Source organism: Muntiacus reevesi (genome assembly GCF_963930625.1).
Source record: "Muntiacus reevesi chromosome 15 unlocalized genomic scaffold, mMunRee1.1 SUPER_15_unloc_1, whole genome shotgun sequence".
Lineage (NCBI taxonomy): Eukaryota > Metazoa > Chordata > Mammalia > Artiodactyla > Cervidae > Muntiacus > Muntiacus reevesi.
The window spans coordinates 620,274-646,293 of NW_027077797.1; the positions used below are offsets into that span (position 1 = coordinate 620,274).

The 26,020-nt window shown below is 42.8% G+C and overlaps 1 gene segment (V, D, J or C); it reads right to left on the reverse strand.

The window, feature by feature from the left end:
- On the reverse strand, positions 1–26,020 carry LOC136155132 (immunoglobulin heavy variable 4-38-2-like). The segment is given in 3 exon segments: positions 1–92; positions 25,569–25,892; positions 25,975–26,020. Coding segments are annotated over 3 exon segments (462 nt in total).

The following is a 26,020-nucleotide window of genomic DNA, read 5'->3' on the forward strand; positions in this document are numbered from 1 at the left end:
TTAGCCGTGCAGGCCCAGGGCCTCTCCAGTCTCGGAGGACACAGCCAAGAGATCCCAAGGCAGGATCACGGGGCTCATTGGATGGGCACTTTCTTCAGCAACAGAAGCAGCTGGTGATGCAGAAACAGCGGATTTGGAAAAGCAAGCTTGGTGGATCAGAGCCATTGTGGCCCAAGGTTTGTGATGTCCTGCACTCCTCCCCTTCTTGAGTGGACAAGTGGTCCCAGGGTTGATATACTCCCAGAGTTGGATCGGTCACCTTGAACACTTTTTCTGATAGAGTGAGATGGATGTATCTTAAGAAAATGCTACTGCTCTGAGAATTAAAGTTCATTTCAAAATACATGGTACAACACAATATTATCAAATGTTAAAAATTCTACTGCTGCTGCTGCTGCTAAGTTGCTTCAGTTGTGTCTGACTCTGTGCAACCCCATAGATGGCAGCCCACCAGGATCCTCCACCCCTGGTATTCTCCAGGCAAGAACACTGGAGTGGGGTGCCACTTCCTTCTCTAATGCATGAAAGTGAAAAGTGAAAGTGAAATCGGTCAGTCATGTCGGACTCTCTGCAACCCCATGGACTTAGGCCTACCAGGCTCCTTCATCCAGGGGATTTTCCAGGTGAGAGTACTAGAGTGGGTTGCCATTGCCTTCTCCAAAATTCTCCTGAATACTTATCAAATATTTTATTTGCTTTATGATTTATAAATCAGAGTGTGTTCATCTAGGAGATAGAGAGAATCACAAGGAGATGTCCAGAATGAAACAAAATGAGGAGGTGGTCATATAAGCAAATGAGTAGATGGTCAAGGAAGTTTCTACCAAAGGTGCATTGCTCAGGCAATGTCCCTTCCTGTCAGGGACAGCAGAGGTGTATCAGACTTATTACAGACGAGTGCTGTCCACTCCTGGTAGAGGGTGAAACTGTAACTAAGTTAGGTGTCAAGTCCTGGTAGAGAAACTCCATTTTGTGCCTGTAGTGTCTGGAAATACTAACCAGATAATGTTCATGTGACTGGATTTTAAAAAGTCTAAAGTCAACTCACTTAAATATGAGAAAAGTCAGATAAAAGTTAAAGACAAGATTTAATTAATCAAGACTATTAAGAATGTCATCTTTAAAAAAAAAAAAGAATGTCATCTTTAAATGTGAATGACTAAAGCATTTCCTTGAAAGCTATGGATAAGATAAATGGAGCTTCAGTAATATGAAGAAAGCAAATAAAACCTTTATTCTGATATGACATGAAGAGTTCTAGTTTCTGGTGGATCATGTTAAGAAGCTCAGAACTCATCTGATCCATCCATGAAACAAGTGAGAAGCTGAGAAGATGGAAAGTCAATGGCCACCAAAACCCACAAAGGTCTGTCACAGGGTCTGCTTATGGTCTAAAACAAACACCACTTCCTGAGCAGCAGTGGGAACAATGGGAACTTAACTCTCCCAGTTCTAAAGTCCGGCAAGTCCCAGGTCGACAGAAGGGACGCCGCTGAGGGCTACAGGTGCAGGGTTGGTCTTCTCAGTGACGCTGGCCAGCTGGGCCCCCACTGTGACATCATTTTGCCTTGCAGGCTCTCACACCCTGACTTGTGAGGGCAGGAACAGTCCCCTAAGTCTCCCAAAGGCCATCAGGGTCAGTTTTCTATCTGGAAAATTAGGTCCTAGCTAATTAGGAAATTAGGTCCTGGCTTTGGCTCATATTCTCTAGGTAAAGAGATCCTTGGTTTTGTCAAGTTGGACAAAGTGAAAGTGAAAGTGAAGTCGCTCAGTCGTGTCCGACCCTTTGCGACCCTATGGACTGTAGCCTACCGGGCTTCTCCGTCCATGGGATTTTCCAGGCAACTGGAGTGGATTGCCACTGATGCTCAACTGCTTGTCCAATTGGGACAAATCTGTTATGATTTCTCCCAAGCAAACCTTCTACTTCAGTGGAACGTGGATAGGCTGAGACTTTTTCAGATTCTGCTTCCGTTTTCATTTTCTACTATGTCATTTCTCTCTGTCCCATGTTTTATTGTGAGAAACCAGCAGAGATGGGAGGAGATCACGATGGTAGTGTAGAGGGTTGTGAGCTCACCTCATCCCACACATACAAGGAAAAGTACATGTACATGTGGAACAATTCTCAGAGCATGGACAGAAAGATAACAGAAGAGATCATACAACAAAAACTGCAGGACAGACCATGGTATAACCAGGTAGGATGAAGGAAAAAGGGAGATGGAGAGGGAGCTGACTGGGAAGGAGCTGTGAAGGAGGAAATGTTCCCTCACCTGGGTACCCCCTTAACTGACTGGTAGGGGTCATTCTGGACAGACAGAGAGCTCCAGAGTCTTGAGGGGAGAGTCTGGGAGCTGGCCTGTGGTTCCAACAGGGTAAAGTGAGACCAACACAAAGGAGCACTGAGAGATCATTGCGCAGCCCACCTTGGGACACACCTGCTGGTGTTCACTGAGCTTTGGTGTTGAAGCTTGCAGTTCTGCAGACAGACCCATAGCGAGGATTGGGATTGGCTGTACAGTCAGACCAATGAGTGACCAATCTTCACAGGTAGGAAGGCCAGAGGTCCCCAAGCAGCCGGAGGAAGTAAACTCCAAGTGGCAGATTTTTTCCCCTTCTCTACAAAAAATTAAAGCAGTTTCTTTTAGTTTTGTCTTGACAATACCTGGTTCTGCCTGAACTGAACATTCCTCAAACCTTGAGCTATCCAATGCATTTTTCTTATAGAAATGTTTTTCTTAAGCTATGTTAATGAAGCTGTGTATTTGCGTTGGAGTCTGCCTTTTGTCAAACTGGTTTTACCTAAGGCTAACTTTTTTTTTTGTTTTCTCAAACCTTGGGCTGATAATGGATGGACAAACCAGTTCAGTTCAATTCACTCACTCAGTCATGTCTGATGCTTTATGACCCTGTGGACTGCAGCACACCAGGCTGTCCCTGTCCATCACCAACTCCCAGAGCTTGTTTAAACTAATGTCCATCGAGTCAGTGATCCTATCCCACCACCTCATCCTCTATTGTCCCCTTCTCCTCCTGCATTTAATCTTTCCCAGCATCAGGGTCTTTTCCAGTGAGTGAGTTCTTCACATCAGGTGGCCAAAGTATATGAGCTTCAGCTTTAGCATCAGTCCTTCCAATGATATTCAGGACTGATGCCATTTATGATTGTCTGGTTTCATCTTCTTGCAGTCCAAGGAACTCTCAAAAAAAAAAAAAAAAAAAAGCAGAAAACAGAATTCATGTCAGTTGTTTATGGCCGAGGATGACACGCCTTGTGCCATCCTATCTCAGAAATGCGCATTGTGGGAGAGGGGCCTGGAGACACTCCCTCAGCCTCGAGGTATTTCTCTTATCTGATGAGAAGTTTACTAATAAGGGATAGAAACAGTATGGACCTAACAGAAGCAGAAGGTATTAAGAAGAGATGGCAAGAATACACAGAAGAACTATACAGAAATCTCAGTGACCCAGATAACCACGATGGTATGATCACTCACGTAGAGCCAGACATCCTGGAGTCAGAAGTCAAGTGTGCCTTAGGAAGCATCACTAGGAAAAGAGCTAGTAGAGGTGATAGAATTCCAGATGAGCTCTTTCAAATCCTAAAAGATGATGCTGTGAAAGTGCTGCATTCTATATGCCAGCAAATTTGAAAACTCGGCAGTGGCCATGGGACTTGAAAAGGTCAGTTTTCATTCCAATTCCAAAGAAAGGCAATGCCAAAGAATGCTCACACTACTGCACAACTGCACTCATCTCACATGCTAGCAAAGCAATGCTCAAAATTCTCCAAGCAAAGCTATGTCAGTGGGTGAACGAAGAACTTCCAGATGTTCAAGCTGGGTTTAGAAAGGGTAAAGGAACCAGATATCGAATTGTCAACATTTGTTGGATTGCAAAAAGCAAGAAAATTTCAGAAAAATATGCACTCCTGCTTTATTGAATAAGCCAAACCTTTTGTCTGTCTGGATCACAAGAAACTGTGGAAAATTCTTCAAGAGATGGGAATACCAGACCACCTTACTTGCTTCCTGAGGAATCTATATCCAGGTCAAGAAGCATCAGTTAGAACCACACATGGAACAACTGACTGGTTCCAAGTTGGGAAAGGAGTACGTCAAGGCTGTATGTTGTCACCGTCCTTATTTAGCTTATACCCAGAGTACATCATGTGAAATGCCAGGCTGAATGAAGCACAAGCAGAAATCAAGACAGCTAGGGAAATATCAATAGCCTTAAATACGCAGATGAAATGACCCTTGTGGCAGAAAGCGAAGAAGAACTAAAAAGCCTCTTGATTAAAGTGAAAGAGGACAGTGAAAAAGCTGGCTTAGAACTTAACATTCAGAAAACAAAGATCAAGGCATCAAGTCCCATGACCTCATGGCAAATAGATGGGGAAATGATGGAAACTGTAACAAAGTTTATTTTCTTGGCCTCCAAAATCACTGCAGATGGTGACTACAACTATGAAATTAAAGGACACTTACTCCTTGGAAGAAAAGCTATGACCAACCTAGACAGCATTTTAAAAAGCAGAGACATTTCTTTCCCGACAAAAGTCCATCTAGTCAAAGCTATGGTTTTCAAGTAGTCCGGTATGGATGTCAGAGTTGGACTATAAAGAAAACTGAGTGTCAAAGAGTTGATGATTTTGAACTCTGGTGATGGAGAAGCCTCTTGTGAGTCCCTTGGACTGCAAGGAGATCCAACCAGCCAATCCAAGGGGAAATCATTCCTGAATATTCAGTGGAAGTGCTGATCCTGAAGCTGAAGCTCCCATACTTTGGCCACCTGATGTGAATAACTGACTCGTTGGAAGAGACCCTGATGCTGGGAAAAGCTGAAGGCAGCAGGAGAAGGGAACGACAGAGGATGTGATGGTTGGATGGCATGACCAGCCATGAATGTGAGTTTGAGCAAGCTCCAGAAGTTGGTGATGGGACAAGGAAGCCTGGCATGCTGCCGTCCATGGGGTCACAAAGGGTCAGACATGACTGAGCACCGACCTGAACTGAAATAGTCATAAAACGCCTTGCTAAAAAAGAGTGAGAGGGCATTCTTTCTGCCCCCTTTTGATGTCTATGTCAGAAGCTGTCCCTATGTTTTTTATACTTTAATAAATCCCTGTTACACAAAACCTGCAAGGGATCAAGCCTTGTCTCTGGCCCCAGATTGAAATGTTCTCCTCTGAAGGTCATGAATCCTGGTGTAGCTCTTGGCTCACAGCAGCAAACCTTCACAAACAGTGAGTGTGGCTCGGGTTGAAACTGAGGTGTGTGCATGACAGAGTGTGGGCACGAAATAGGAGCCATGTTGTTGGTCTGCTCATAGAGAGTTATGGCTCTGGCTGCCAGAGTTTGGCAAATTTGTGGGCCTGTTCAGAGAAGCAGGGCTGACATTTGGGCTGATTACAGGTACTCCCACAAAAGGTGCAGGAAGATGGCTTTAGCACATTACCCAGGCAGCAGGTTGAGAAACTGGGACTGTGCATGCTTGCCTGAGGTACCTCTGAGTCAATTACAGGGATTCCTACAATGTATTCAGCCCGTCAGGGAAGCACCAGCAACAGTGAACTCAGAGGATGCACACACTAGGAGACAGGCAGGATTGCAGAATAACACATCATGGCAGACAGCTCATGGGAAACAGCATGCACTGGTTCCTTTCCCAGAGGGAACACACCACAACTTAGGTCTGGATCAGGGGGATTCTACTGCAAAACTGGAGAGGATACCCTGCCCCCAACAGGGCTATGGCAACTACAGAGCCAAAAGGAACCCTGTTGAACATCCAGCAAGGCTCTTGTTGCCACAGCTTTCTGTCAAAGGGACACACTTTGACAGGAACACACTCCTATCAAAGGAACAAGGGGCAGCGCATCATGAGGAAAGATGTGGAAAGCATCCATAGAAAAACAGCCCACACACCATGAATATTGGTCTCTCACAATCTATACATGCTCACCTCTTCATAAACATAACCCTTAAAGATCACAGCAGATAACCGTTTGAACTAAATTCACAAGTAAAGTGAAAAAGCAGAGAAACAATTCCCAATTACTATAACTGAGCGAAATCTCCTGAAAGAACCAATGAAGCAGACTCATCAGGTCTACCAGACCCCAAGTTCAAAAAAGTGGTGATAAAAACTCTAAGGGAATTAAGAAAGAATATTGAGAAAAAATGTGGGTCACTCATTAGAAACTAGAAAGAGAGCCAATCATAAGTAGACAGCTTAATCACGAAGATAAAAACTGAATCTCAAGGTAGTGAATAGCAAACTAAATCATTCAGAAGATCACATTTGTGATCTGGAAGGTGGAATAATGGAAACCAGTCAATCAAAACAGCAAAAAGATTCCCCCCCCCCCAAAGATGAAACAACACGTGAGATATTTGGGATAATGAAATGCATGCCAACTTATGCATAATGCAATCCCAGATTATGAAGAAAGAGAATAGGAAATTGAAAATATACTCAAAGAAACTATGACTGAATACTTGGAAAATCTAAAGAAGAAAACATATATCTAGGCACAGGAAGCACAAAGAGTCTTGAAGAAATGGAATTCAAACAGACCCACTCCAGGACACATCATAATGAGAAGGACCAAAGTTAAAGATAAAGAGAGGATCCTGACAGCACAAGAGATGACAGTCAGTTGCCAGGCAACTGATAAGGCTATCAGCTGATTTTTCTAGAGAAACTCTGCATGTCAGAAGGGAGTGAAAGTCAGTGGCCTCTGTCCACAAGATTATTACGTAGAAGAGAAAGAGAGATAAAAAACTTTTCAGACAGGCAAAAAATGAAAGACAAAAATATAGCAATACTAAAATGTTCATAAATATTAATTATTCTATAAATAAAAAGGAAGCAACAACTACAGGAAAAAGAAAATCAGAATAGGAAAGGCAAATCCATCAAAGGTTTGAAAAGTCTCTTAAACATGACAATATATATAATTTAAAAATTAGAATATGTGAAAGTGATTATAACTACTACAAAGAGCAAAAAGATATACACGAAGATGTAAGATAGGACATCAAAATAAAAATTAAATGTGAGGAAGGAGAGTAAGAAAACACACATCTTTTAGGATATGCTTGAGTTTATATGACTACCAGTCTAAATAAAATAGATATGTTTATGGGATAGCATACTAGAAAACCATGAATACTGCAAATCAGAAACATCATGAATTGACAGATATCAAAAAGAAAGAACAAAATGATAATGCAAAATGAAATTAACAAGCCACAAAAGAAAAAAAGAGATGAAAGTACCATAGAAAATAGAAAATCAACCCAAAAAGCAAGATTTAAAATGACAATGAAAGTGAAAGTGTAAGTTGCTCAGTCATGTCCAACTCTTTGCGACCCCATGGACTATACAGTCCATGGAATTCTCTAGGCCAGAATACTGGGGTGGGTAGCCTTTCCCTTCTCCAGAGGATCTCCCCAACCCAGAGATTGAACCCAGGTCTCCCGCAATGCAGGCGGATTCTTTACCAGCTGAGCCACAAGGGAAGGCGTAAAATGACAATACTTATCACCAATTACTTTAGTTGTCAATGAACTAAGTTCTCTCATCAAAAAACATAGAAGCGGATCAAATGATAAAATGAGATCCCACAATAAACTGCATACAATAGACCCATTTTAAGTTGAGAGACACATAGTTTGAAAAGCGGAGAATTAAGAAAGCATTTTCTTGCAATCTTAATGGGAAGAAAGCAGGTGTAGCAACACTCCTATCAGACATATAGACTATAAACAAAGTGCCTTAGGAAAGATAAAGAAGAACACTATGCAATGATAAAATGAATCAATAAATGAGAATATGAAACACTTTAACATATATGCATACAATATAGGAGCATCTACATATATAAAACAAATACTACCAGACATAAAGGGAGAAATTAGTTGCAATGCAATAATAACAGGAGATTTTTACACCCCACCAATATCTACCCACAGATCATTCAGAGAGAAATTCAATAATGCAACAGAGATCTTGAATAATATGCTAGACCAATTGGACTTACTTGACTTTTCTTTTTTTTAGGCATTAAACACACACACACAGACTAAGCGGAGCAGAGTACACATTCTCACAGAGCGTTTGTGGACGTTAGAGGTTGTGGAGAGCGTGTCCCCATCAGACCCAGAAACAACACAGCCAGAAATGTCCCTGAGGACAGCCGGGAGCTGGGAGCTGAAGGAAATTGTTGATTCAAGGGGAAGCGCCTGCCCAGTCACCCTGGATCTGTCACTGGTCTTGGGCTATGAGCACCGTCTGCATCCTTGCAGGGAGGTGTGTGTCTGGACTCACACTGAATCCCCCTCTCTGTGTCTTTCACACGGTAATACACGGCTGTGTCCTCGGTGGCCACAGAACTCAGAAGAAGGGAAAACTGGTTCTTATATCCCATCTACTCCACCCTCTTCCATGGAGCCTGGAAAATCTAGTCTCATTACAAACACTGGTGGTGGTATGCCCACCAGTTCAGCGTTTCTTTGCCAGCCACCTCCCTTCTCTTGTCACTTCACAGTCATTCCTGGAAAATGCTTGTTTATAAGAGACAGTGTGGCCAACAGTTGGTCTGCAAGAGAGGAAAAGAAATGGATTTCAGCTCTGTGCTCCTGATGGGCAGGGGATATACCAACTGGTGAAGATGTAGCAGTTTCTGGCGCAAATGTCTTTCTCAGTGACCTGCTGAGTAATTGCAGGGGAAGAAACACAAAGCAGCAGGGAGGCTAAGGTCAGTGTTGACCTAAACCAAGGAGACTGCCAGTTAGTTATTGTAGAAAATTAAGCTTCCTGGGAATCTGCAAAGAACTGCAATTTGGGGTCTGCAACAACGGGAAACACATGAAAACTTCCAGCAGTGAGGCAGAATCAAATATTTATGGAGAGAAAAGGAAGTTTTGAGGGCTACAGCATACCCAGAGTCCATGTTTTTTCACTGGCTTATTCTGACAATCTCTTATTGAGTGAGTTTTTGTAAGGAAAATAGAGGCATTGACCTTTCTGTCGGTTTCTGCTATCATTGTCAGGCATAAGAGCTCCCCCTTCTGGTCTCCTAGTTGGACAAAATTGAAGTTCCTGTTTGTTTTATCTTATTTATTTTATTTTCTGTTTTCCATTTCCCCCTTTTGCTTCAGATTTTCTCTGGAAGTTTACCTGATCAATAGATTTTCCAGTTTCAGTGGCTGTTTCTGAAAGCCAGTAAGGACCTTTCCTGGCTGTAATGGGGAAAAGTTCACAATTTGGACTCTCTGTGGTGAAGTTGAAGTCATTTTTATGACAATATATTTTGCATATATTAATATTGTTTGAAAAATTACAGGTAAAAGAATTCTAGACCTAAAGTAAATGAAATTTTTGATATATGCATCATGTGTTTTAAATCTATTTGTCACATGTGAGCTAAACTATCATTCCAAAGCAAAATTCTGAAGCAGTTATTTTCTATACACCCACAGGGGCGAAGTTGTAAATATTAAGACAATAACGTCTGCTTTGGCCCAGCCTTGTTCCTCTTGATTCTGGTTGGACCGACCCAGAGCTGGCCTAAGGCTGCACATTCCATGCAGGCAATGCAGAGCTCCCTCCCTAGTCCCAGGTCTCTGCCAAGACCTCCCCAACCCCATCCTCCTGTTGGCTCCGTGCTCAGCACCCTCTCTGCTCATATCCCCAAAAACGCAGAGAGGAGTGCGTGCTGGTGTCTCTGCGTGCACAGAACTACAGAGGGTTTTGTATTTCACTTTACCACTTAGAGCAATTTAAGCCCGGCAATATGCCTTCTGCAGTTCAGCGTTTTGGTGATATTTGACCAGATACCAGGTCTTTTTAATGGTTTATTCTTTCTTTCTCTCCTTTCTTTCTGTGGCAGCATTGTGTCCTAGTTGTCACGTGGCTCTTCAATTCGACGTGCGGGATCTCCACTTGTAGGGTGGGCTCTGCTTTCTAGCTGCGGTGTGCAGGCTGAGTCGCCCCTTGGCATGTGGGATGTTACCTTTGTGACCGGGGATGCACCTAGATCCCCTGCGTTGGAAGGCAGACTCCTAGCCACTGGACTACCAAGAAGTCCTCAGATATAAGGTTTTAATTCAGAGTTCCTCATCATTATCAGTATTTGAGGCTAGGTATTCCTGCACTGTGGATGCTGTCCTGTGCATTGTAGGCTGTCTGGAAGCACCCATGGACTTTCCCAGCTAGATTACTAGGTACTTACAGCACCTCTCCCATGTGTTAGAAACAATCTTGTCTTCAAACTTTGACAAATGTACCCTGGGGGACAATATCACTCTGGTGATACCCTGACATCATTTCCATATGTTTAACATTAGTCTGACTATTCAAGTGAAAAATGTTGCCTTAAACAGAACAGGACTGGACTCCAGAAAAACAGGACTTGCAGATCTTTGTGATAGCGGAGGAAAGATTTGAAGTTCAACAGTAGAACCATTCATGCCATGAAATGTTTATAAATTGTATGGTTTATATACAAATTTATAAACTTATTTTATTAGATACTAGATAACTAATAACCTTTGTGGTCACCTAAATTTAAAAACAAGTTGTCATGAAGAAGTAATTCTATGCAGCTGGTTCTATGATTGATGGGGCAACACAGGCATGACTGAATCCATGAAAAATGACTCAAGTTCAGAAACACTTAGGGAAGGAGAAACTATGAGACACCCACTTCACAGACATCACCCCATAATTCCACATGCCTCAGACCTGAGAGATGCTCACAGATGGGAGATGCCAGCAAGAAGAGAAACAAACAGAATAACTTCATGTGCTTTTTGATTAAACATTTGACTCTCAGAGAATTATGGCAGTGAAGACAAAAACACTGACTTTGAATGTGACAAGGACCACTTGACTCTATTAGTCAGGTTTTTTGAAATACTTTACTTGTCCATTTTTGCCTGGTTTTGAGGTAAAGTTGGGTTAGTGAGAATTCTTACCCTTTACTTCTGATCACCCTCAATCTTTAATGCAATTCTTTACACCTGCTTTCTCCCAGGTGATATATGATCATTTGATTGCCTTTACCAAGAATTCTCTGGAGACAGGCTAGCCAGATACCCCTGAACTAGAAGTCTCCTCATAGTCATTTCCCGTCTAGTCTACTTACCAATGTTTTTAGCCATAAATCTCTGTCCTACCATCTTTATTTGGCATTGAGTGAAGTTTCAAGGCTGCCTCAAATAACAAAAGTGAGATTTTCAATCTTTGTTTAAAAGTCATATTCATATTTGATATTAGTTTCAAGATCACATCCCCAGAAGTATAATTTGTTCATAAATGAAGCTTATCTGTCACTGATGTTTCTATTTAAGTCAACACACAGAATCATGTGCTTAGGGACTGTAGTCTGTACTTCAGGATATGATGGATCTGTTACAAAGAGGCAAATTGTCAAGCAATAGCATTACAGTTTAAAAAATATAGCATTAATTGACCATGAATGACACTAATTTACATAATAGTAGTTGAAACAAGAAGGCATAAATTTGACTAACCTCAAGAGAAAATGTATGTGTGATTTGGTGTTGTTTTAGTACCGGCCGCGTTGTAAATGTCCATGAAAAACAGTCAATAAATTAAGCATTTTCCTTTCGGGAGGCAAATATCGAGTGCCTGAATTTAAAAATATGGAATCCTTGAGCAATAAGGTCATTGCATGTGTGGTATTGGCCCTCTGTCATCAGAGTCTATCCCACTGCAAGCTGAAGGATTCAGACACTTTGTGCCTTTACAGAAAGCTGGAGGGTGTAGCTATTCCTTTCACATCTGCAAAAAACAAAGAATAATAATAGTTTATACATGTTTTATAATCACCTGGGCCTTCTGAGGGCAGTCACCAGGTTCAAGAATTTCAAACTCACTTTGATAATTATGGTGTTTTTGGAACTCCTTCAAGAAATAGAAGAAAATTCATAAATAACAATATCATTTTCTGGAAGAAAAACAAACCACAGTAAGGAAAGACTAGAACAGAGCAGAGGGCCTCTAGTCGAGGTGAGGGCAGGAAAGTTAATGCGGGGGTTCTGACCGCAAACTCCCCCAGCCCCTCTGCAGCTGCTCCTGGGCTCAGCATTGTACTTGGTGGGTCCTGAGTGCCCCTTGGTGGTCACGGAGCCCCATGCGGGGAGGCTGGTGTCTGGGCTCCCGCTGACTCCCCGGCACTGTGTCTCTTGCCCGGTAATACACGGTCCTGTCCTCTGCTCTCAGGTTGTTCCTTTGCAGAGAGCTGTGTTCTTGGAATTGTCTCTGGAATTGGTGAACCGGCCCTTCACAGAGTGCATGCTAGGTGCTGCCACTACCAGGATAGATATATCCAGCTTACTCCAGGCCCTCCCTTGGATGCTGGTGGGCCCAGGGCATGCAGTAATGCCTGAAGGTGTGTTCAAAGGCTGCGCAGGAGAGTCTCAGTCACCCCTCCCCTCTCCGCGCTGCACCAAGCAGACTCCCCCAGCTGTTCCTCACACAGGACACCTGCAAACTCGGAGATATCCTGCTCACGAGGCTGTCACACACCCACTGACTCCCTCACTCACATCCACTGTCATCCTCGGGATCTCTTGTTCTCCACCAATCACCTTGTAAAATAGCAACAAGGACAACCCCGCCCAGTCCAAAGTCCATGCTGAGTGGTCTGTGTTCAGTCCTGATCCCTGAATGGGAGCACCTGGATCCCGGGACTGGGGCTCCACTCCCAGAGCTGCAGGGTGAGGGCTGGGCAGGTTTTCATCAGCAGAGGGAGGATGCTATTTGCATGTCCCCTGACTATGTAGCTGGATGTGGGTTTGGACACTGACAGAGGAGGAAGTGCCCCATTGCACCCGTGAGTATACTGGGTAGTGCGTTGGCAGCGACAGGATTTGGCAAGATATTGTTCTATTACGTGGCCATATCTTGGGAGAACTTCAAAGCTCATCATACTTTTTCATTTTTGCACACATAAATAAATAAAGCATTTAGGTTTGAATGTTAATTCATTTGCATGCATCACATGTAAAATCACAAGCAGAATCATCAAGGACTGTGCAATGTGTCCAAGAGACTGTATCCGGTAGGTGTGAGCCCTAGTGCCTGGGCTTGTGATACTCACCCTGGACCAAAATTCTTCTCTGAACCTGCTCCATGACAGAGTGGGATACGCCTAGTGAGGTCTGCAGGACCCTTTCTTGTAGTGAGAACACATGAGAGCTTGTTGCATTCTAGTGTTTCCTGGAGAATGTCCATGACCCAGGGTTCACACAGGTGCATTTTCAGGACATTTGCATTTGAATATATGACATACCTGCTCATCCAGACAATCACAACAGTGAGCAAACCCTTCTCACCAAATGTCCCCCTCTGGACCCTCTGTGAGTCCTCTTCCCTTGCCCCCCACTCCCGCCTCCTACCCCATATCAGGTGAATCTTCATGCTCATGACCTCACCTCACATTTGTTTTTATTTCTGGAATTTAATGAGTGGGATGGGCAGCATGCACTTTAGTGGACGGAAGACACCGAGTGTGGGAACAAGAGTCATCCTGACACCTTCAACCATTCCTGACGAGAAATATGAGTCTGGATGGGGATGTGACAGAGAACTCAGTTGGAAATTAAAATCATTTGTAGACCACTGGTTTTCTTCTCTATGTCCCTAAAGAATCCAGTAAAATCAAGTTTTCTTATATAAAATGCGTGCAGTGTGCTGGCCCGTCTGGGATTCCTGTTGAGGTCTGTCTTCTGAGTCTGACTGGAAGGGACTCTCCGTGTTCCCTGGCCCTCTTCATATCTCACCTGGTGACACTGACAGTCGTTTCTCCCTCCACAGGTGACCCTGTGGCCTTGGTGAGGTGAGAACGTGTCCTCATGACCCCGTGGCTTTGGTGAGGTGAGAACGTGTCCTCATGACCCCGTGGCTTTGGTGAGGTGAGAACGTGTCCTCATGACCCTGTGACCTTGGTGAGGTGAGAACGTGTCCTCATGACCCCGTGGGGTTGATGAGGTGAGAACGTGTCCTCATGATACTGTGACCTTGGTGAGGTGAGAGCGTGTCCTCCTATTACTGCAAAGGTTCTAAATTTGAGTTGTTGGCAATTAGTTATAAATATAGGGGGCTCCATGGAAAATAGAGATGGAGAGGAAACCACAGACTGTGGCAGGAGAGCAGACTCATCCTCCACATGTAGCTGGTGCTGAGGCTGGACCCGGTGCACACTGAGGGTACCCTGGGGGTCCTGAGGGCCCTGAGGGCTCTGAACTCAGCCTCTCCTGCCTCCCTGCAGGGAGGTGTGTGTCTGGGCTCACATGCCTGTGTGTCTCACCCAGTAATACACGGCTGTTCCCTTGGTGGCCACAGAGCTCAGTGGCAGAGATCACTGCTTCTTGGATGTGTTCCGGGATATGGAGGTGCGGCTCTCGAGGGACAGTTTGTAGAGAGTGTCCCTGTGTTGTATATTTCCCCATCCACAGCAGCCCTATCCTGGCGCCAGACAGAAAAAGCTGCAGTCATGTCCACTGGTGATGGAGTAACCAGAGCTATGAATAGCACAGGTGAGGAAATGTGTCCGCTAGAGCTTCACTAGTCCTAGACAGGATCTGCAGCTCCCCCTGAGAGAAGACACTTGGGGACAAGGAGAATCAGGCTTTGTCAGTTACCCCAGTCACAGCCATCCCCACAAACCCATGTCTTACCTGAAACCCACACCTTGAGGAGCTGTCACCAGGAAGAGGAGAAGACCCCATCTGCTCTGGAAGAAGCCTCATCTTCTTCGAGACCACGCTCTGCCTTCCCTGAGACCTCAGTCCTGTGTGAGGGAGAGCGGTGAGCTCCCATAGCCAAGGGTTGGATTTTACCCTGGGGCTTGAAGAGGAATTTCATTTAAGAGCTCTATCCCTGGAAGTCCAGGGAGGCCATGGTCACACTAGCCCTGGTCATCCCAGGATCCCCACGGGAGCCTTCTGAATTTACATGGCTGGAAAGCATAGGGTGGGAAAGCACTGGGCCTCCCAGATGGGTTGGAGACAGATCCCAGGGCAGGTCCACTTTTCTGAGCCCAGAGTCTCCGTCCTCCATAGCCCCCCTGCTGCCCACCCCCATCTCAGCTCAGCTCCCCTTCCTCTCAGGTGGAAATGGAAATGTCCTCCTGAAGACCTCTGTATTTCCCCGTATGAATGATCCAGATAAGCTCAGAATGGAGTGTGGACTTCAAGAAATTTGAGGTCAGATGGAACCACCTTGACTGACCTCACTAGGCAAGTATGTGTGTGTGTTGAGTGATTCAAAGGACTGGCCTTACTATAAATGTCTATCTGTTCAGTTCTGTTCAGTGTCTCAGTCGTATCTGACTCTTTGGGACTCCACGGACTGCTGCAAGTCAGGCTTCCCTGTCCATCAACTACTTCCAGAGTTTTTTCATATTCACATCCATCGAGTCGATCATGCCATCCAACCATCTCATCCTCTGTCATCTCCTTCTACTCCTGCCTTCAATCTTGCCCAACATCGGGGCCTTCTCCAGGAGTCAGTTTTTCACATCAGGTGGCCAAAGTATTGGAGTTTCAGCCTCAGAACCAGTCCTTCCAATGAATATCCAGGACTGATTTCCTTAGGATTGAGTGGTTTGATTTCCTTGCAGTCCAAGGGACTCTTAACAGTCCTTAAGGCCCTCAAGAGTCTTCTCCAACACCACAGTTCAAAAGCATCAGTTCTTCAGCACTAAGCTTTCCTTATAGTCCTACTGTTCATATCCATATGTGACTACTGGAAAAGCCATAGTTTTGACTAGACAGACCATTGTGGGCAAAGTAATGTCTCTGCTTTATAATATGCTGTCTAGTTTGGTCATAGCTTTCTTCCAAGGAGCAAGTGTCTTTTAATTTCATGGCTGCAGTCACCATCAGCAGTGATTTTGAAGCCCCCCTCCCCCAAATAAATTATTTACTGTTTCCATTGTCTCCCCATCTATTTGCCATGAAGTGATGGGACCAGATGCCACGATCTTAGAATTCAGAATGTTGAGTTTTGAGTCAAGTTTTAGCTCTCCTCTTTCACTTTCATCAAGAGGCTCTTTAGTCTTTCTTCACTTTCTGCCATATGGGTGGTGTCATTTGCATATTATGTGTGTGCATGTGTGTGTGTGTATAAAATATCCCTACTTCAATAAAAATTAAATTTAATAGGGAGAGAACAAGATGGCGTAGTGTAGGTGGATGTGGAACACATCTCTATCCACCCACACCTCAGGAATACACCTTCTGACAAAGAAGTGCATGCAGAACACTGCTGAGACGGACAGGAGTACCTGACCAACAGATAAGATATATAGACCCACCCAAAATTTGGTAGGATAAAGGAACTAGGGGGAAAAACAGGAGTGTTCATAGGACTGGACTTGCCCTCGGCGAGGGGGGAACTGAAGCAGGGGTCTCGTCTCCACCTTGAAGCAATTGTCTGAGTTGGAGGAGAAACATTTAAGGCTGAGAGTGAAACAGCTGATCTGTGGCAGCCTAAATGGAATAAGAATCAGTCCTTGCCACAGCCATACATACCCTAGACAGGAACGCAGATTCCCTGGAAGGTGCAGTGACTGGGAGCTGGACTTTAGGGGCTGTGGATCAATCCCATGGTGAGGGCTGCTGTTAATGGTCGAGAGACATGTTGAGGGGATGTGAGGGAGGAGACTGTGGTAAGAAATGCCTGTGGAGGAAAGCTGGGCAGCCCTAGAGGCAAAGTGATACTGCTGAGTCACGTGTAAGGGATGGAGCCATCACAATAGCCTCTCTCCCCCCATACACCAGCATTGGCAGCTGAATAATAGGGTGGCCCATCAAATGCCTGATGCACTGAACTACAGAGTAGGACCCCACCCAGGGTGCCCCTTTAAGTGCCTGACATGCTGATCTACAGATTAGGACCCCAGGCAGGGAGCCCCTCTCTGTGCCCGACAAGCCAAACGGCAGAGGAAGACCCCGGGTAAGGGAGCCCTCTAAGTGACTGAATGAGTGGAGCCGTGGAGGAAGACTGGCCAAGGAGGCCTTCTGATCATCAGCTACAAGAGGCTCCAGATGAGACTCTGATAGCACCATAGCTCCTGCAGCGCGTGCAGCCCATGTCCCTGCACACTTGGTGCTGCCAGGGTCCCCACAAGCCAAGCAGCTGTGCCCCATTCACGCTCAGCTCTCACTGAAGCAGAGCTGCCGCAGGCCAAAAAGTCTTGCATCTCGGTGTGCAGGGTCGCTTCGCTAGTGCCCAGCTCTTTGTGATCGCACAGTTTGTGGCCTGCCAGGCCTCTTTGTCAGGGCGGGGAGTTCTCCAGGCAGGAATGCTGGAGCATATTGGCCAATACTGGTTTCACATCCTTCTGGAGCACTGTGCTTCCTGCTGCCCTAGCCACCAACTCCCCTGAGTACCTGGTGCTGCCAGACCCGCTGCGATGCAATCAGCTACACCACCTCCACGCTTGCCCTCACGGGCGCAAACCCAAGTCCTCCACTGCAGCCTCAGGAGCAAACCCCAGAGGATGACCCAGATGCAGAGGTGGAAATAAAACTGCAATTGAAGCCCAGGGGTAGTGTGTCTAAGGAAGAAAACGCAAAACCTTCCCACCAGCTGTACAAGGTGCAGATTAAATCCACAAGATCAACTAGGTAGATTATATAAAAGGTCATTGAGAGTTTCCGCAAAAGAAAACGCACTAGTCTGATAGCTGTGGACACGGGAGGCCAGAACACAGAGGAGCAGAGCCAGGTAAGAGTCTGAGCCGCCCCACAGCAGGTCCAGAGATGAGCAGAGTTGGAGCGCGTCCTGGGGAGGTGTGGCAGACTGTGACTCCTAGCGACGGAGAAAACTGGCAGCGGTGACTCAAGGAAAGCATTTATTATTCTTATTTTTTGACTTGTTCTGTAGATTCCTTTGGATTCTTTTCTTCTTTTTTTTTTTTCTCGTTTTATTTCCCCCTCCATTGTAGTTGTCAATTTTATTGGCACTATGAAATCTAAGTAAGCTTTTGAGGTTTATTTGCTCCTTTTTTCTCAGTCACATTTTTTATTGGGTTTATAAACTTCTGCCTCTATGTTAGCCTTTAGCAATTCTGGAGAGTTTTCCTTTGATTTTTTCTCATTTTTCAATTTTAATTTTTAAAAACTATTGTTATTTTTCTACATTTTTTCCTTTGTTTGCTTTTCCTACTGTAATTTTCCCTTTGCAGTTAATCTTTAAAGTATAAAAATCTTCATTTACCTCTAACTTTGCGTATCTATTCTTTCTTTCTTTTCTTTCTTTCCTTTCCTCTCAAAATATTTGTTAATTTTATTTTCATTGCTTTACCCCCAATTGGCACCTTGCTTAAGATTTCTTTTCCAGTTTGTGTTTTAGTTAGTTTTGCTCTGATAGACAAAATTTTTGGTTTCCTTTGTTCACTTGGTCAATCTATTGTGCTTTATTTTTTGAGCTGATTTTGCTTTTGGATGTATACATAGTTTTGTATATTCAGTCCCATATTTTATTGCTGTTATAAACCTCTGCCTCTATGTTGAGCTTTTGCAGTTCCATGGAGTTTTCCTTTTTTTCCCTCTGTTCATCAATTTAATTGTTTTTAAACCTATTATATTTTTTGTACATTTATTCCTTTGTTTGACTTTCCTACTGTTATTTCCCCCTTGCAGTTAATCTTTAATATATATAAATCTTCTTCATCTACCTCTATTTAACTTTGCTTGTCTATTCTTTCTTTCCTTTCCTCTGAATATACTTGTTAGTTTTATTTTCATTGCTTCATTCCCCACTTGGCACCTTGCTTTAGTTTTTTTTTCTCCCACCCTCTGCTTTAATTAGTTTTGTTCTTCTTTGGTAAATATAATTTTTTATTTCCTTTGTTTGCCAGGTAAGTCTATTGTACTTTATTTTTGTTGGACTGTTTTGACTTTGCTCATGGGTGTAAATGTATATGTGTATATTCCATCATTTTGATTATTATTTGCCTGATTTTGTAACTGCCATTTGTCTGTGGTTCATCTTTGGTTCCTCCTTTTTAGATATTTGTTTTAATCTTACCTAATGCCATAATGAACCACTTGTGGAATCTTTTTTCCTGACCAGAGATCAAGCCCTGAGTCTTTGGAGTGGTAGCGCTGACTCCAAGACCCTACGTTACCAGAGAACTAGCCCTAGGGTGTATCAAAGTGTGAGAACTCACATAAAGGAGACCACTTGAATACAAGGCCCACCATAGCCCAACCACCAGTAGCACCCTGTACAGGACGCCTCATCTAAACAACAAACAAAGCAAAAATACAAACCCAATCATCAGCAGGCAGGATTACAACCTCACTTGACTTTTCCCAGCAGAGGAAAAGCAAAGAGACAAACAAAAATTCAGCACAACTCTCACCCTATACAAAGCTTACACAAACCACTGGGCCAATTTTAGGAGGACAGAAACCAAAAGGAAGAAAGAATCAATCTTGAAGCCTGAGAAAAGGAGACCTCAAACACAACAAATTTAAGAAAATAATGAAAAGGCAGAAAAATACTACACAGATGAAGGAAGAAACTAGAAACACAGAAATCCAAATAAATGAAGAGGAAATAGGCAATCTACCTGAAAAGGAATTCAAAATAATGATAGTAAAGATGATCAAAAGCCTTGAAAACAAAATGGAGAAAATGCAAGAATCAGTTAACAATGATCTAGAAGAACTAAACAATAAACATAGAGAGACAAACAACAAAATTACCGAAATTAAAAATACTGTAGAAGGAATCAATAGCAGAATATCTGAAACAGAAATCAGTGAGCTGGAAGATAAAATGGTGGAAAGAACTTCTGAAGAGCAGAATAAAGTAAAAAGAATAAAAAGAACCAAGGACAGTCTCAGATACCTCTGGGATAATATCAAATCCACCAACATTTGAATTATATGGGTCCCCCCGCCCCCAAAAAAAGAGAAAAATAAAGGCTGCAAGAAAATCTTTGAAGAGATTATACTTGAAAATTTCATCAACATGGAAAAGGAAATAGTCGGTCAAGTTCAAGAGATACAAAGAATCCCATACAGGATAAACCCAAGAAAAAAACATGACAAGACACATATTGATCAAGCTAGTAAAGACTAAACACAAAGAAAGAATATTAAAAGCAGCAAGGGAGAATCAACAAGTAACATACAAGGGAAACTCAATATGCTTAATGACTGAGCTTTCAGCAGAAACTATATATTTAAAGTACTGAAAGGGAAACATCTACAGTGAAGATTACGGTACCCGGCAAGGATCTCATTCAAAATTAATGGAGAAATAAAAATCTTTTCAGACAAGCAAAAGTTAAGAAAAATCAGTACCACCAAACCAATTTTACAACAAATGTTAAAGGGACTTATATAGTCAAGAAATAAAAAAGAAGAAAACCAACCCCAAACAATTAAGAAAACAGCAATAGGAACATATATGTCAATAATTACTTTAAATGTAAATGGATTAAGTGCTCCAGCCAAAAATCACAGTCTGGCTGAATGAATAAAAAAAAATCAGACCCATATATGTGCTGTCTATAAGAATCCCACTTCAGACCTAAAGACACATATAGACTGAAAGTGAGAGGATAGAAATATATATTCCATGCAAATGGGAAGCAAAAGAAAGCTGGCATAGCAATCCTCATGAGAGAGTCAATTCCTAGGCAGGTTGATAAGAAGTCTAGGGGTCCCCATGGAGACAGGGGTCTGGAATTCTCAAGGAGGAAGAAAGGACAAACTTTTCTCCCCCTCTACATTCCTTAGGATTATATAACAATAATATATGCTGCTTGAGGACAGTCTCTGAAAAACCTTCAGGCCAATCCTGTTATCTCAAAATGCGAATCATGGGAGTGGGGCTGGTGAGGTCTTTACAACCTCTAGACATTCTTTTGATTCACTGTAATAACTAATTTGAGAGCATATAATTCCAGTGCTAAGACTAGCAAGGGGGTACTCTTTCTACCCCCTTCTGATGTCTATGTCAGAAGCTTTCTCTATCTCCCTTATACATTAATAATACTTTATTACACAAAAGCTCTGAGCCATCCAGCCTCGTCTCCGGCCCTGGATTGAATTCTTCTCCGGAGGCCAAGAGCCCTGGCGTCTTTGCATGATTCAGCAACAACCTTTCACTCATATCAGACAAAAGAGGCCTTAACATAAAGAAGATTACAAGAGATGAGGAAGGACACTGCATAATGATCAAGGCATCAGTCCAGGAGGAAGACACGACAACTGCAAATATCTGTGTGACCAACATAGGAGCACCTCAGTACATAAGACAAACACTAACAGACATAAAAGGAGAAACTGAGAGGAACACAATAAGAGTAGGAGACTTTAACACCCCACTCACACCAATGGACAGATCATCAAAACAGAAAATTAATAAAGAAACACAAGTCTTAAATGATACATTAATTGAGATGGATCTCATTGATATCTTCAGGACATTCCATCCAAATGCAGAAGAATACACTTTCTTCTCAAGTGCACATGGAACATTCTCCAGGATAGACCACATCTTGGGTCACAAAACAAACCTCAGTTAATTTAAGAAAATTGAAATCATATCAAACATCTTCTCTGACCACAACACTGTGAATCTAGATATCAATTACAAGAAAAAAAAAAAAAACTGTAAAAAACACAAACTCATGGAGATTAAACAACACATTTCTAAATAACCAACAGGTTACTGAAGAAACAAAAAGAGAAATCAAACATTTTCTAGAAAAAATGACAATGAAAACATGACAACTCAAAGCCTATGGGATGCAGCAAAAGCAGGTCTAAGAGGGAAGTTTATAGCAATGCAATCTTACCTCAAGAAACAAGAAAAACATCGAATAGACAACCGAATTTTACACCTAAAACAACTGTGAAAAGAAGAGCAAAAACCCTTCAAATTAGCAGAAGGAAAGAAACCATAAACATAAGAGCAAAAATAAGTGAAAAAGAAACAAAAGAAACAAAAGTAAAGATTAATAAAACAAAAAGCTGGTTCTTTGAAAAGAAAAACAAAATTGGCAAGCCTTTAGCCAGACTCATCAAGAAAAAAAGAGAAGAATCAAGTATAAACAAAATTAGAAATGAAAAAGGAAAGGTTACAACAGAGAATGGAGAAATACAAAGGATTGTAAGAGACTATTATGAACAACTATATGGCAATAAAATGGATAACCTGGAAGAAATGGACATATTCTTAAAAAAGTTTAGTCTTCAAAGACTGAACCAGGAATTAATAGAAATTATGAACAACCCAATTTCAAGCATTGAAATTGAAGCTGTGTTAAAAATCTCAAAAAAAAAAAAAAAAAGAAAAAAAGAAAAAAAAAAAAGAAAAGAAAAAAAGAAAGAGCCCAAGACCAGATGGCTTCAGATGAGAATTCTGTTAAACATTTAGAGAAGAGTTAATATCTATCCTTTTAAAACTCTTCCTAAAATTTTCAGAGGAAGGAACAGTTCCAAAGTCATTCTACGATGCCACCATCACCCTGATACCAAAACCAGGCAAAGACAACACAAAAAACAAAACTATAGGCCGATATGACTGGTGAACATAAATGCAAAAATCCTCAACAAAATTTTAGAGAACAGAATTTAGCAACACATAAAAAACTCTTACACCATGATCAAGTTGGGTTTATTCCAAGAATGTAAGGATTCTTCAATACGTGCAAATAGATCAACATGATATACCATATTAACAAATTGAAAGATAAAACCATATGATAATCTCAAGAGACGCAGAAAAAAGCATTTGACAAAATTCAGCACTCATTTATGATTAAAACTCTTCAAAAATGTGCATAGAAGGAACCTACCTCAACATAGTAAAGGCCATATGTGATAAGCCAACGGCAAACATTATTCTCAATGTCTCATTATTCTCAAACATATGTCTCAGTGTGAAAAACTGAAAACATTCCCCCTAAGATCAGGAACAAGACAAGCGTGTCCACTTTCAGCACTGTTACTCAACATGGTTCTGGAAGTCCTAGCTACAGCAATCAGAATCAAAAGTAATAAAAGGAATCCAGATGGGAAAAGAAGAAGTAAAGCTCTCACTGTTTGCAGATGACATGATATTGTACTAAGCAAACCCTAAAATTAGTATCAGAAAATTACTAGAGCTAATAAGTGAATTTAGCAATGTTGCACAATACAATATCAGTACACAGAAATCACTAGCATTTACACAAACTAACAATGAAAAATCAGGAAGAGAAATTAAGGAATGGATCCCATTCACCATTGCAACAAAAAGAATTAAATATCTAGGAATAAACTTACCTAAGGAGACAGAAGAACTGTCCACAGAAAATTATAAGACACTAAGGAAAGAAATCAAAGATGACATAAACAGATGTAGAGATATTCCATGTTCCAGGGTAGGAAGAATCAATATTGTGAAAACGACTATACTACCAAATGCAGTCTACAGATTCAACGTGACCCCTATCAAATGACCAAGGTTATTTTTCACAGAACTAGAGCAAAAAATTTCCCAACTCATATGGAAACACAAAAGATCCCAAATAGACAAAGCAGTCTTGAGAAAGAAAAATGGAGCTGGAGGAATGAGCCTTCCTGGCTTCAGATCGCACTACAAAGCTACAGTCATCACGACAGTACGGTACTGGCACAGGAACAGCAATGTAGACAATGGAGCAAGCTAGAAAGCCCAGAAACAACCCCCCCCCCACACACGGGCACCTTATTCTGGGCAAAAGAGGCAAGAGTATAGAATGGAGAAAAGCCTCTTCAATATGTGGTGCTGGAAAAACTGGGCAGCTATATGCAAACGAATAAAATTGGAACACTTCCTAACACCATAAACAAAGATAAACTCAAAATGGGTTAAATACCTAAATATAAGACCAGAAACTATAAAACCCTTTATTGTTTTCCCTATAGAGGAAGACATAGGCAGAACACTCAATGACATAAAAGAAAGCAAGATCTTCTATGACCCACCTCCTAGAGGAATGGAAATAAAACCAAAAGTAAACATGTTGTACCTGACTAAGCTTCAGAGCATTTGCACAGTAAAGGAAACTAGAAGCAAGGTGACAACTCTCAGAATGGGAGAAAATAATAGCAAATGCAACAACTGACAAAGCATTCATTTCCAAAATACATAAGCAGCACACACAACTCAATGCTAGGAAAACCAACAGCCCAATCAAAAAGTGGCAAAAAGACCTAAACAGACATTTCTCCAAAGAAGACATAGAGAAAGCTAACAAAAGCATGAAAAGATGCACAACATTGCTCATTATTAGAGAAAGCAAATCAAAGCCATGATGAGATATCACCTCACACCAGTCAGAATGGCCAGCATCAAAAAGTCTACCAACAATAAATGCTGGAGAGGGCGTGGAGAAAAGGGATTGCTTTTGCACTGTTGACGGGAATGTAAATTGATACAGCCACTCTGGAAGACGGTATGGAGATTCCTTAAAAAACTAGGATAAAACAACCATATGACCCAGCAATCCCACTCCTAGGCACATACCCTGAGGAAACAAAAATTGAAAGAGACACATGTAATCCATTGTTCTCTGCAGCACTACTTACAATAGCTAGAACATGGATGCAACCGAGATGTCCATCGACAGATGGATGGATAAAGAAGCTGTGGTACCTATACACAATGGAGGATTACTCAGCCATAGAAAGGGACACATTTGAGTCAGTTCTGATGAGGTGGATGAACCTAGAGTCCTTTAGACAGAGTGAAGTAAGTAAGAAAGTGAAAGAGAAATATTGTATTCCAATGCATATATACGGAACCTACAGACATGGTACTGAATAATTAATTAAAGGGCAGCAATGGAGGAAGAGACAGAGAAGATAGACGTATAGCCATGAGGTGGGGAGGAAAGGGTGAGATGTAGGGAAACTTGCATTGCTTCATGTAAAATGGATAGCCAACGGGAATGGCTGTATGACTGAGGAAACTCAAATATGGGCTCTGTATCAACCTACAGAGCTGGGTTGGGGAGGGAGATGGGAGGGAGGTTCAAAAGGGAGGGGATATATGTATATGTATGGCTGATTCATGCTGACGTTTGACAGAAAACAACAGAAGTCTGTAAAGCAATTTTCATTCAATTAAAAAGTTAATTAATTAAAAAAATGAGGGATGGTGACTCAGAGTTGTACTGAGCCTCTTTGAGAGAAGAAACAGAAAGCACACGTCCCTGAGTACTAGACCACGTGTGTGTGGGTGTGTGATTCACACAGACATATGTGTTAAAGACACAGCGATACTGGAAAGAAACGCAAAAACTACGAAAAGACTAGTGCAAGCAGTATGGGCCACAATAACGGAAGAGTGAGGACACAGAGGAGGTTTCCAGGGAATCGCTGGGCGGGAGGAGAAAACCAGATTCTAACACAAGGTCCCTCCCGGCGCCCCCTGGGCACCTGCTCCTGCGCGCAGTCCTGAACGTGGCGGCCCTGAGCGCCCCCTGGTGGTCGTGGGCGCCCATGCAGGAGGTTTTTGTCTGGGCTCACGCTGACTTCCCCTCACTGTGTCTCTTGCACAGTAATAGACGGCCGTGTCCTCAGGCGTCACGCTGCTCAGTGAGAGAGAGACTTGGCTCTTGGAGGTGTCCCTGGTGATGCTGAGCCGGGATTTCAGGGCTGGGTTATAGTATGTGCTTCCGCTATAACCTATGGCACCAACCCACTCCAGCGCCTTCCCTGGAGCCTGGCGGACCCAGCCTACACCATAGCTGGTGAGTGAGAATCCAGAGACAGCGCAGGTGAGGGAGAGGGTCTGCGAGGGCTTCACCAGGCTGGGTCCCGACTCCTGCAGCTGCACCTGGGACAGGACCCCTGTGGACAGAGAGAAGCACGGTGACTCGCGGGCTCAGATGCAACTTCCCCACGTGCCCATGTCTGACCCAGAGACACTCACCGCTGGGAGCTGACAGCACGAAGAGGAAGGTCCACAGTGGGCTCAT